We start from the raw sequence: 14,118 nt of genomic DNA, 5'->3' as shown, positions 1-14,118 counted from the left end.
CTTCTTTGTACACTAACAGGACTTTTCCATCATTTTTTTTCCATCAAGTAGCACAATACTATAAATTAATAATAAACCTACCTCAGATGCCTCTCGGTGATGACCCCTGTGGCTCTTCATCACCATCAGACGGCCGACCTTGGCAGTAGCACGTGTTGCATAACTCCAGAAAACATACAGAATCTCAATATCATCCTTGGTAAATCCTCCACAATGAAAAACACTGTGCTGTTGTTCACATTTAGCTAAGTTCACTAACTACATACCTACCGAGCTAACTCAGCTACTGTTCAGTTTGTTTAGAGCTTGTTTAGATGAATCCCAAACACAATCATTGTGTAAACTAATCTAGAACAACCAGTCAACACAGCTTCACTCTGACTTCCTGTTTCAAAAGGAAGCGTGACTACAGAATCAACTCGACTTCAAGTTTGAAAAAAGAAATGTGGGAAAAACCATGTGCTTGCTTTGCAACAAGCCAGCTAGCTAACTGATATTAGCAACTATCGGTTAATAAGTAAAGTTTTATTGAATTTCAAGATGATTATTTGTGATTGTTGCTTGATTTTGCACAAGCTTTTTTTTTTTTTTTAAATAATTTTACTCAGATATTTTTGGTGAAATCGCAAACACAGGATTCTTCTTTTAAACTCGGATATGTAATTACTTTCTATGATAGATGTTCTCATGTTCGACGCACATGAAACAAAGAGCGCTTTGGCTAAATGTCTGTGGTGATGACGTCACATGACGTGGGTTCTGACATCGTGGGATATGACATCATGACATCGTGTCCTCAACTCCTCCCGACTTTCTTTCACTCGAATCACTCTTAAGCCGTTAAATGAGGATCTTAACAACCCTCTATGAAGAAATGCATTGAAAATGTGATGAAGTGCATTAAAACAACCACAAGCACTGCTGAAATACAAATTATTGGCCTTTCAAATCCAGTTTATTTGGAATGTACAAGGACAATCAGAATAATCGGTCAAACCATGTAGAACATCTGAAACAGTGCAAATGCAAAACAAGTAGAAGGAATTTAAATTGTTCATCACAGGATATTATGAAGCCACAATGCAAAAAATGACGTTAGCAAGTGAAAACATCGTGAATATAGTCTGGTTTTTATTATATGGCTACAATAAATCAAATATGATTATTAAACCTATTTCTAAACCTTTTTTTTTTTTTACTAATTTCAAGTCTGAAATTGCCTTAAATAAATTATTTTTTTAAATAAATTATTTAAGCATGTATTTTTTTTTTTTTTAGAAAGAAACAAAGTTCCTTCCAATCTCACAACAGAACAAGACAATTTAGAGTTTCTAAATAATCTTATATTTGATATTAGAAATATAAGATCGCCCACAGCCCACCTCACCTACCCAACTTTAAATTTTTACTTGCTCATTTTTATTTTTTCTGCAGTGCAGTTTTCTGAATGTGAAAGCATTTTATGAGCTTAATGTAATGTTACAAAGTCGTCTCTCTCATTCGTTCTTAACCCAGATCGAGCCTTATAATATTAAGGTCACGATTTATTGAGCTGTTAAATAACAAAATGTTACTGATTACAGAACAGCTAATACGCACCAAGATGTTCAATGCTTTTAAAGTTTAGGTGGAGATTCATTTGTCATCTCTGTCCCTCCAGCTGGAGCTGTTAGCGTGGAGTTGTATGCTTGTGGTGAGTAAAGGAGAAAAGAAGTGAAGGCTAGAGGAGAGAGGCCCCGCTGTGCCATGCTGCCCCTGGCACACTGTTCTCCCTGGCTGCACTTTCTACTCAGCGGTGGTGCCCGAGGCTGGACGAGATGAAGGAAGCTTCTAACAGAACTAACAGAATAGACGCTGACGATCAACTCGAGGGGCTTTTCAAAGCCATACGCCAGTCCATGCCCTCCAGCCTTCTCTCCTTCAAACAGCCTTACGGCCATCATTCTAACTCTCCGGGGCTGCCTCTAATTGGTAGTGTTAATAGCAGTCGTGTGTTTATAATGCAGATGTGATCCAACTTTCCTTCTTCTTCCTTTGCTCTGCATTTAGTATTCGTTTCGCTCGTATCTCTTGCTCTCAGTGGTCCAAAAATCATGGTTTTCATTCTCACACGCTCTCGCTTTAGTCATGCTACAGTAAAATGCGGTATTTCAGAGCCCGGGGCACTTTGTTAATCACCAGCCTCCCATCATAACTGAGTGAAGCGAAGAGCCAGGGGTCGGCTGATGACCACTCCGCTGCATACACGCTGTCTTCGTGCTCCTCGTATGTAGCGATGATGCTGTCCTGGAGTGGCTCTTTGCTCCTGTACACAGGTAACAGGGGGTCAGTTACGTGCACTTGATTACACACATCGTCAAATTATTTTGGAACCCTGTCTACTCAGCACAAATCAAGCTTACTGGAAAACAGGGGAACATACAAGAAACCAGGACTAATTAAGGCGAAACTGCATTAAAATAATGAAGAAAGTGCAAAGCGGGGATAAAGACTAATTAATAATATTTTTATTTATTGGACTCTGAGAGCTTTTTAATTCCTGAACTTTACACACTTTTATATTCAATATATTCAAATAGCCATTAGATTAGATTCATCAATATTATTTACAGGACTAATTGTTTTGAAATATTGAGGTTTGGAGCAACTCAATTTAAGTCAAATGGGCTAATATAAGCATAAGAACTTTCTAATAAACAAAATAAATTTGCTGTAGTGAGTTTTCCACTATTTCTTTGGACACATGGGCCAATAGAAACCAAAAGCATGTGGCCAGCCAGGATCATAACCTTCTCTGAGATGTAAAAACAAGGAGAAACTGATTATTATTTTATAGCTTTGGCGAGTCCCTGTTTTCTGTTTCCCAGTCAACATGATGTCGTATCTCTCATGAACAATAAAATAGCAAGCTAGGTTAAATTAGCTGTACACTAGAATCACTGGGTTTCCTCCAGAATAACATCTCACCATGACAAAACTGATCGGCTGATTCTGTTACACCCTGGTGAGCAGATTCACACAGCAAAAATCAAGTATAAAGGCTACTGAAGACACGTTTTACTCTTTTTTTTTTTTTTTTTTACTGTTCTTAAATGTTAAAAAAGGGTGGATTGATCAATACCACCAATATTGCCACTGTATTGTTGTCACTCACTGTCACACACTCACTGTCACACACTCGCCATCGCACACTCACCATCGCACACATACACTTTCAACACACCCTCACTTTCAACACACCCTCACTTTCAACACACCCTCACTTTCAACACACCCTCACAAAACCCACTTTTCCTCATGATGATTCTCCTCGCTGTCACTGAGGTCATCGTCATCTACGAGGTGGCCAAAGGGCTCAGAGGAAATGGAAACCATGTTTGACAGGATCACTCTGCTGTCACTGCTGGCTGTAAGCAGCAGCTGGTCATGGGAGTGGTTATACCTCACACTCCACACCCTGAAACAACAGCAATGACGACAACAACAATAAGAGTAAGAATAAAAATAATAATAAAAGAAGAAAGTACTGCATACTGGGGCTCTGATTTAATACAATTCCAAATAACTATTATTAATGTGTGGGTGCAATATGATATACACTCCCTCAAGGAGCTTTTTTGTGATTGTTGTGGACAAACATTTTTGCTTTTGCAGCTTTTTCAGAATTTGTTATGCAACTTGTGTGCTTTTTTTTTTTTTTTTTTCAGAAAACGATTTAAATTGATGTAACTGAAAGAACAGGAATTTGTGTAATTACTTTCTATGATCAAGTTCATGTTCTGAATCATGTTAGACACAAGTCATAGAAGTGGGCTTTGGCTGATGTGTGTTGTGATCAACATGCATCTTGGCCCAAATCTTTATAAAAGCTCTAACAAATTGCAATCTCTTTTAAATATTGTCTCCCTTGCTTGATTTTGTGTTAATTTCAATGACCGCAAAATCACTAAATCCTGCGGGACTGGATATATCCACTGTTGTGTTGTAAGTGATTTCTAATTGCATTACGACTTCATTTGTGTTCCTCTTTTAACAATAGACGTTTGAAACGTATGAGCAATGAGCAACTCCCTGAGACAATACGAGGTAGAAACATTGCGAGAAATCAATGCCATTGTTAAATTAGGCTTAAAATGACATGTGCAAAGTAGGCGGAGTTAACCGTAGAAATGATGCAGTAGTATATGTTGATTATCTCAGAGAGTCCTGCTACATATAGTGTATGTGTTAAGTCAAGCGCAACCACAACAAAACCTATAAGTTACTGAGTTTATTTTATGAAAGCTTAATAAAACAAAGGTTTTGTTTTGTCTGCAACTGGTGAAAAAAAGGTTTATATACGGGTTTAGCAAATCACATTGCTGGGGATAAATTGATCTTTCTGTGTCAAACCTCCTGCTATTTTGCACTTTTACATAGAAACATGTCGAGTCATTACAGCGAACAAGTAAAATGTGTTGTTTTGCTCTTGTGAAAGACACAACCCGCTGTAGACCCTGTTAATAAATCAGCTTGTATATTCCTTTCTGGACATGATCCCACATTTTACACACTCAAACTTTTTTAAATTAAGGACTGAATGTTCTGAGATGCTAATACTTTCCATATAGAAACTCATTTTCATTGTTATTTTTGAAACTTGGCTTCTTGCTTAATTCTGCTATGCTGAAAAACTGCCTACCTCCTAATTTCCCTCCCTTACTCCAATTTTCTCCTTGTTTTTCCACCTTGCTAACATTTTCTCTCTCTCTCTCTGTCTAAGCCTCAGGCATGGCTCAGGAGACGATCCCAGCTCCTCATTGAAGGGGATTGTTGGAGGATAACTTGGCTGTCGACAGCTAAATCTGACTCAGTCAACCCTGCTTCTACAGCCTAACTAATCTGCTTCCGTCCCAAAATATTCCCTAATTCCTCCCTCCCAAGGCTCAGCGAAGGCCTCGCTGCCAACTGAACAAATGACAAAAACACAAGCATATCGCAGGCGTGCTGCAGGTCCATAATTTCTTATCTAACTAGGATCAAAAGTGGGTTGTTATAGATGCAGTGGTGCTGTGTTTTCGAAAGATAGCATCCAGTGACACTTTATGCAGTGATAGTTGTGTGTGTGTTTTGGGGAGGGGTTAGGCTAGTAAATTACAAACTGCCTCATATACATGACCTCTAAATAAGTCACGAAATACTGTTGCAGATATAAAGCTAATTAAAACGTCAACGCATGCAAGACACAAACTGCACATCCGCTGTAAAAACCAAGCTTTCAGTGTGCTTTGAGCTTACAAATCCATGAGGCAATCCTTTGTTTGTATGGACGGTCATGCTTGAGCTGAAATTCATCCGCTTTTGCACACAAAAGTGATGCTTATGTGTTTATCTCTACACTCTGGTCGTGTTTGTGTGGCTCTAACCAGTGGGAGTGCTCCTCCATGGTTTTGACAGGCTCGTTGATGTGTCTCACGTCCCAGAATTTGACCTTACAGTCGTCCCCGCAGCTGGCCAGGTAGTACTGCTTGTTGGGGTTGAAGTCCAAGTCTCGCACCAACTGCCCATGGGCATTCTCAATGCAGTAGATCTGACTGTGTGGGACAGAGAAAGAGAAGCTATATGGTGATAATGAACAAGAGAGAGAAAATATGTGAAGATATTACAAAAAGCAAAAGAGAGAGAGAGAGACCAACATATATTTCTCATCAATCAAATGCAGTCTGGTGCTGTAGCTCTGAAGGCCAAACCTCCATCTCATATAATATAAAAATGTGACAAGTAGTAAAGCTTGTCGCAGGTTGCAATAGTCCTAATGCCAAGTGATGACTTCCTAGATCACATAGTATGTGTTCGGTTTGCAAGAACTTGTAAAAGCCAATGCATGCGTATGAACTCTGTCTGAAGGACCTCGACTTCATTAGTATGGGCGACTGACAGGGGTGCCTGGGGTCCTTCAACATCTCTTGAGCACTGCTCCGCCTTGCTCTTTCCGTCTCTGTTAGCTGGCTATCTCACCGTCCACTGATCTCATTATACAATTAACATGCTAATTAAAAAGCTTATTAAAACTAGGGGTGAGGAAATTTGACCAGAGGGGAGCGTAGGGGGCTTCAATTAGGTCAAGATTAAAGTCTCAATTCATATCGTTCTGCAGGAGCCCGTGCTTGCCAAGCACAGGGAAAGGTTAAAGCGTCCAGTTCCATTATGCGATGATGTATGAATATTAAGACATCAATAGAGTAGACTAAGGGAAAAAAAAACAACGTGTCATCACTCATCATCTTATCTTCCTAAAGGGAGAGCTTTTCATTTGTCAAGAAGTATCACAAACAAAACCAAAGCAGACGTATTCTAGGCAACGGCACATTTTCCATCGTGTACACCTAACGGCGGTGACCTTTAGCCTTCGTTTACAATCTTCGCCACCCGTACAAGATCGAGGAGCAGCGGCTGCTAATGCTATCCAAAGAAATGGAGCAGGAAATTGGGTTAGCCTCATCGCTCCAAAGTCTTCCACACTTGCAAATCTGAAATTGGGAGCCAACCAGGCAAATCCTGGTTTTTGGGGGACAAAAAAAAAAGAAAGAAAAAAAAAAAAAAACAGAAAATGACAGGGATCAGGTCGCTTTCGCACATAAAGCCTCGGGACACGACATGGTCCAGTCAGCAGAACTCCCCCTCTGGTTTCGTACACATAAGTTCAGCTGGTGGTGGTGATGAAAGGACACGAATAAGGAAATTCGGTCATATCTGCGGTATTCCTAAAACTCTGTTGCTATGACAACAGTCCAGCACACAAACACCACATACACACACACAAAATGCATTTAACACCTCTATTAGAAGTGAGGCTGCAGTCACAGTAAGGGGGTAAAGGGCCTCTGCCTGCAGTAGCAGAAGGGGTAAGAGCTTGGTGTGGGTGGCATGTTCGTTTTCCACATAGCAAAATGCTCTCTGAGGTGGCGAGGTTTACAAATGTAATGGAAGATCAGAGTAACAGTCAGGGGTCCAGAGGTCCTCGATCTACCAAATAAGAAAACCTGACTGAAAACTAGGACGAAAACATCAGAGTCGTAAAACAAAGTCAGGCTCTTAATCTCGCTGATCTCATTTATCAATACGTAACATCGTCATTTTTTTCAAATTTTTCAGTAAACATTTGTGGGGAATGGGAGTAAAGACAGTAGTCTATTTATATAATATACATTATATATTTGATTACTTCTGACTAGTTATGGAAGAAAAGAGCAAAAATATTTTTACAAAATCAATAAAAAATAAATCAATAAAAGTGTTTTATTAGTTACGTGTATTACTTCCCAATGTTACATAAAGGATAACTGAACATGACTGTGGGTTGTGTAAGGTTTTTTGTAGTGGTATAAAGCAATTTCTCCAGGATTTCACAATTTTGCACAAAAATACTGCAATTTATCAAAATTATCACAGATGGTAATGAAGATGGGCATCATGGTGGTCCAGTGGCAGAATCACGCAATCTCATGGTTGAGGTCCGGGTTTGATTTTTAGGCAGGGAGCTAACTCTCAGTGCTGGTCACAAGCCTGGATAAAAATGGAAGGTTTGCATCAGGAAGGGCATCCTGTATCAAAAACCTGTGCCAAATTTAATATGTGGACCACGTGATCTGCTGTAACGTCCCCGAACAGGGAGCAGCAAAAAGAAAAAAATAAAAATAAAAATGACAGATTTGCACGTGTTAAACCGTGAGTACAGCTATCATAGAAAGTAATTACACGTGTGTCTTCAAAGGTAGGGGTTTAAAAGAAGAATCTTGTGCTTGCAATTCAATTTCACCAATTCAGTAGTTTTCTGCAACAAAAAAAAAATGTACAAAATACTCTGTACATTACATCGCATTTTTTGGAAGCTGCAACAATCAAGAAAAAACTAAACTGCCCCTAGAAGCATATGAACGATTTGCATCCGATCCAGAATGAATTCTCTACTAGAAAATGCTCTGTATTCATCACGACCCTGAGCAGGATAAAGAGGAATGAATGAATGAATGAATGAATGAATGAAGGATCTTGCGATGTGCTTATGAAAGTGCATTCTATCCTCACAGCAAGCACAGGCTGTAACTTCAATTAGTTTTAGCCAATATAAGAACCGGCAAAGCTCAGGTAATTACTGACGACTTACAAATTAGTACCTGCTATTGAGAGAGAGCTTATTTGGAACGACCGGTTAGTCCTCTGGCAAAACAAAATGTGAACCTAAAGATCGATGAAATATTTACGCACCCTGCTAGCGATACAACTTATTAAAACAAAACATTTCAGCCGGTTTTTAAAACGAAGCAAAAGTTGACTCGTGTATGAACGAAATTGTACATTTTTACGTGTTTGTATGAATCATTGTGTGTACTGGTATGAAGCATTCATAAAACCTTGAGAAAAAGAGTCACTAATGCCACAAAACGATGCCAGGAGAAAAGAAAGGTTTCTTTTAAATTAGCTACATTTTTGTATTTGTTCTACACACCGATGTGAATCACGTCACAATCACTCTGTAATCACTTTTCACTTATCCATCTCAGCAACTGAAAATTCACTAGCAGTTAAATGCCGTGTCTCTGTCTCTTCTCACACAGTCTGTCTTTTTGTGTCTCCCAGAACAGCTTCACTGCACCACACACCTCTGTTTCTGTTTGCATGAGATGCTGTGTGTATTGTGGCATCAGAGCTGACAGCTAATGCACAGTGTTCACACAGTTGCAGGGAGGTGGTGTGTGTGTATGTGTGTGTGTGTGTGTGTGTACGCTCTAGCACTCTCACACTGTGCCTCAGAGGTGCAGGCAAGGCTGCAGACTGATGAACAGACAGAACATCGGCATGAAGCACCGGCCTGCTCTACACCTCATTCCCGTTTTCATATAAAATCAGATAAACCGTATGCTTGTGTATGGTATAAATGAGGTTAAGGTTTCAGAAAACACATACTTACTTACTAGTCAGTCTTATCTGTTTACATGGAGCGAAAGCATTTCTTGCATGAGCATGATTACGCTATAAAATCCAGTACGGCTCGCCGAACTCAAAGAGATCAGAAGTAGCCAGTGTCGTTTCATAGGAGACCAACAGGGGAGCCGGTGACGCATTTACGTAATTACAGATTACGTCACAGCTTAACGGAACAATGCTGGCCCTACTTTCTCTAGCAGCAAACAGCAGCTGTAATTGATCTGCAAAGATCTTTCTTTTCTGCTCTGCTATCTATTATGGTGTTGTGACGTATATAGAGAGCTGATTTTTTTTCACCAGGCCGGTGCTGTACTGACTCACACTCCTCTTGACAAGCCGGCACAGACACTCTGGAGGATGTCGGATGGGCAGTGGAGCAAAAGAGATCCGCACTCTTACTGCTAGCACACAGCTGCTAAACCAACTGGACGGATGAAGAAAACTCTGGTGTGTGTGTGTTTTGACTCTCCTTCCAGCCCTAGAGCGCATCTTTAAATCTAAAAATCCTCCACTTGTGAATATAGACAACTCCAAAATTACTGGTACCCCTAATGAAAAAAAATTAATAAATATATATATATATATATACACACACACACACACTTTTTTTTTTTATGATGTGCATTGAAATATATACTAGTTTAATATGTTGATATTTTCTTCAAATATAAAAAATAGTGGATCATTTTTTTTTTTGGTTAAAATAAGAGAATAACAGCATCAACAGATCATTTTCTTTCATTTAAATTTTCTCAATGTTGAATAATGACAAATGGATGTACATAATCTCATATTAGGGCATAATTTCTGTAGATTAAAAGTAGATTTAAACAATCTATATAGTTCATATTGACTGGCTGATCGCTTGATTGTCATCAGTTTTCAAAATCTTCGTCCATGCAGTAAAACATGATGGTGCTTGTGGTTATAGTAAAATAATCCATGATACAGTAGTGAGATGTGACCCTGTGCTCCGAGGGGTCTGAGCCATCACCAGTATCTCTTATATTTTTGTTCATTTAAGTTTAAAAAAAAAAAAAAAAAAAAGAGAGTTTGTGACTATTAAACAACTGAAGAAATAAACGGTCCTCTGTCTTGAAGACTTTCCCATGGTGGAAAACCTCAGGAGCTCTGACACTGGAGTTTCCCATAACCCGTTTTTTCCCATCAGACTGGCGTTCCATGTCGAATGAAAATCTACAGATCAGACATTTTCATTCACTATAAACGAATGAATTATTTTATCACTGCAAATTTGATATAAAATTAGTCGGGATGCAGTCGGATCACAGTGAGAGATGATTTTACGTCTGTTGGGAAAATCTTAATCAGAATTTTAGTGGTTGCAGACAAGGCCTTCGACTTTGACATGAATTACAAAGCCATATAAGTCATTAAAGGTGGGGTGCACGATGTTTTAAAGCCAATGTTGACATTTGAAATCACCAAAACAAACACGCCCCTAACCCAAATGGATGTCAACCCTGTATTGATAGCTCCGCCCCACACATACATACGCAACCCAGGCAACTATTATGGCCGAACCTGCTGGGGCAGCTGGCCGAGGGGATATTTTTATCAATAAATGAACTCAATTTGTAATACTATGGTAATACAGGTCAAATGTGTTTTTGTAGTACTGTGTGTTCTACCGTGAAAGGTTTAGCTCCGTTTCACGCAGAAGACGACGTTCAACACCTAGAACCCGGGGCAGAGGTAATGGCAGGTATCCACCATGTCAACATTTCAATCGCTTTCTGCTAATGTCAGACATGTGCACTGAACACTCTCTCTGCCGCATATTGACAAGACACACCTCTTTCTGCTAATTGGCTACACACTTGTTTTGTTTGTCAGCCCGACTCAGTTTTCTGAAGCATTTTTCAAACATTGTGCACCCCACCTTTAAGCACCGTTGTGGAGTGTGACGTGGCAAAGAAATACCAATGTTGAAAAAATGGATACAAGCTGAATAAACGGACACAACAAAACAGGTGCAAATTTCATTTTTTGGTTCCTGGTAATTAACTAATTTAATTAATACATTTTAAAAAATATTTGTTTTTTTTCCCCTCTTTCCTGATGCAACCCTCCCATTTTTATCGGCTCGGGACCGGCACTTAGAGTTAACTCTTCAGTAGCTAGGTAAGCGCTCTGCCCGGGAATCAAACCCAGGCCGTGGCAATGAGAACGCGGGATTCTGCCACTGGACCACCTAGGGGCAATTAATACAATTTAAATAAATGTCTCCTTACGGAAAGAACCATATTGCCATATCATGCAATTTTCTGTGTTAAATAAAACATTTTTAAATCTGTTTGTTACGTAGACAAGGGGACTGTGAATTATTGTTACTATGGAAACAAAACCATATTAGTACGAGTGCATTAATATATCCTATCCTTTGATTCCTCTTCCTCTGTCACTGGAGTATAACTTACATGTGCTGCAGTGTTTGAAATTGTGATTTAGTTATGGTCCTTGTATATTAACATATAAATTACAACGTCTATCCAACTTACTGTCTAAACCTGTAGGGATTTTTTGTTTACTCAGTCATTTTAGGCAATATGTAAAAAGGGAAACAAAAATAGGCTCATAAAATGATTTACAGTAGCATTTTGTGAATAACATTACACTCAATTGTCTTATAGCTTCACGGTTTATCCCTTTAATCTTTATTTCCTCTGCCATGCATCTCTGTGCAATTTTCATTTTCCTCCAACTCTCGCTCCGTTTTGGCTTCGTCTCGGTATCTCTACTGTCCATCCCTTCCTATCTCTTCTAATCTAAGCTCCGTTCCTGCTGTTATCTCCTTCTCTCCTGCTCTCTCTCTCCTTTCCTGCTCTGCACTCGTTCTCCATCTACTCCCTCACTCATCGTCTCAAGGTCTGGCTCTGTGTTATCCCGGGGATCAATAGTGCTGTGATTATTATTCTGGCTGTACAGCCCACACAGAGCCTCATTTCATTCCATCGCCCATCTGCTTCATATGATTCACTGCACCAGCCCTTCCTCACTAAGTGGCACACGCTATGGCGTCACACTAACGGGGTGAAAACGTGGCTGTATAGGGAAATTAGAGATGCGCTGATAATCGGTTATACAGTGCGTCACAGTATTAGACACCGACAGTGCATTCTGAAATCTGAAGATAAAGGCTGGCACAAATTAGCTACCGTATTGCTTGTAGTCGTTCAAAATGCATTGCTATTATTTTGCTAATAAGATCCACGCTCTGGGGAAGTCTTCGAGTTATGGCGGAAAAATCATTTCTGATCACTTAAACTGAGGAATATGTTCCCAAATAAGTGGATTGACGGGTATATTTGTGTTTAGAAAATGACCAGAAGTCATTCTGTTTATTAAATTTTGCTAATTGAAGGATTTTAGTGGTTCACACGATTGCTTCGCAATTTCTGAGTTGGCTGTTTGATTCATGACTCCGCCCAGTGTGCAGAGAGTTTGCATTTTTCTCCCCAAGGTTTGGGGTTTCCTTCAATATCCAAAGACGTGCATTTGCATTTCTAAATTGTCTGTAGTGCGTGAGTGAGTATGTCAGTGTGTACAGTTTTGCCCTGTGATGGGTTGGCATCCTGTCCACGGTGTCCCTCAACTTGTGGCCTGAGCTAGAACGTCTGAGCATCTAAAAAGCCAGACTCCTAGCACTCCTAGCACTCGCTCAAACGTTCAGTATATTTGGATCAAATCTTATAGAAAGGAGCATCCTGATTTACATGTCAGATTCCCAACCACATCCCTTTTCCTGCAGCCCATCAGATTATCTCTGTTACCCGTCGACTATTTCAAACAGAGCTCTTTAAACGATGCGGCTCTAAGAACGTTTTTCAGACTTGTAACTATTTCACACCCCAGAAAGCTCACGGTGTGTCAGTATACAAACCGTTGCATGGTAGTGTGGTGAGCCAATCGGGTTGCAAATTTTAAGATTCTAAAACATATGGCCAGAAAAGTGTCAACTTTATTTTACCATCTGCTCAAGATTCCAGAATGTTTGATCAATAAAAACAGGAATTAGCAACTGGATTCACACAGTAGATATCCACAACTTTTTCTGTAGACCATCAGATTATTTGCTAACCACAACTACTTACAAACAAATGCTTAAATAACTCTTTAATAAAGACAGGATCATGTAAATGTTCTGTGTTTAGCCTAATGTGTAGCAGGGTAAATGTTTGCCATGAAAGTGTGGGAAGCCAATCAGATTAGATTAGAATTCTGTGTACAAATCCTGTGGCCAGAAAAGTGTTAAAAAAAAAAATAATAAAATAAAATAAATAAATAAATAAAATAAAAAGATATCAGATGCTCTGTGGCTTATGAGCAGAATGTCTGAAGCTGACACTATTAACTGGCTAATTATTAAGTTGAGGGCTTTTACGCAACATCTGTATAATCAAAAAACTTTTTCCACCTAAGCTAAGAAGTTGGTAGATGGTTGAGAATAAACAAAGGTTGTGACTATGTAATGACACTGAACGAAATGCTTGCCATGATTAATAATTATTGGTTAAAATACTGCATCAGCTATATACCTGAATATCTAGTAGTTTAATATTTTTCAGAGGGTATGTACTGTATACTCGTTTTATTTCCTTTCAGTTTTCTACTATTTTGTACCTTCTCACGTGTAATGCTATTTAAATCTAACAATGTGAGGATGGAATATCGAAAAGTAGGTGGTAGTGGAGTGCTAAAACTTTCCAGAGCTATATGGAGATGTCTCATCAGCTTTCTGCTCAAGCCTGTGACCTCTGAGCCCTCAGCTCACCTCATGCTGCGAAGGTCCCATCCTCGAATGGCCGTGTCGTTGGCGGTGGCCAGCTGGTTGCTGTTATGGTGGGGGCTCCATTTACCCGAGGTGAATTTCAGCTGCCCTTTGCCTTCCAAGGTGGCACTGCTCGCGATCTAGGGAGGCAAATTGATCCACACACACATACACATCTTAATCAATGGCTGCACATTCACCTAGGAGCTTTAGCAGGCTTCTGTCCTGTCCAGGACGGCCTGAGAGGATATCGTGCACCAGTGAACACGACCCGAAAGCTGAAACTGCTCATATTGATGCGAGTCAAAGAAACAGGGCTCCTGCTGTGAGATAAAAACTATACTTTTCACCTTTTCATT

General features: G+C 39.6%; 1 protein-coding gene across 1 annotated transcript in view; it reads right to left on the bottom strand.

Moving 5' to 3' along the window:
- Window positions 1–922: 922 nt before the first annotated feature.
- Window positions 923–14,118, bottom strand: part of eipr1 (EARP complex and GARP complex interacting protein 1) — a 42,992-nt gene continuing 29,796 nt past the window's right edge. Inside the window, exons 6-9 of the mRNA XM_060879334.1 lie at window positions 13,763–13,899; window positions 5,406–5,573; window positions 3,290–3,457; window positions 923–2,305 (exon numbers count right to left, since the gene is read on the bottom strand). Coding sequence (XP_060735317.1) covers window positions 2,131–2,305; window positions 3,290–3,457; window positions 5,406–5,573; window positions 13,763–13,899 — 648 coding nt within the window. The 3' untranslated portion in view covers window positions 923–2,130. The remainder of the gene's footprint in view (window positions 2,306–3,289; window positions 3,458–5,405; window positions 5,574–13,762; window positions 13,900–14,118) is intronic.

The sequence above is a fragment of the Tachysurus vachellii genome, chromosome 10 (assembly GCF_030014155.1).
Source record: "Tachysurus vachellii isolate PV-2020 chromosome 10, HZAU_Pvac_v1, whole genome shotgun sequence".
Classification (NCBI taxonomy): domain Eukaryota; kingdom Metazoa; phylum Chordata; class Actinopteri; order Siluriformes; family Bagridae; genus Tachysurus; species Tachysurus vachellii.
The sequence above is the reverse complement of the archived record's forward strand: the minus strand, read 5'-3'. Positions and strand labels throughout refer to the sequence as shown.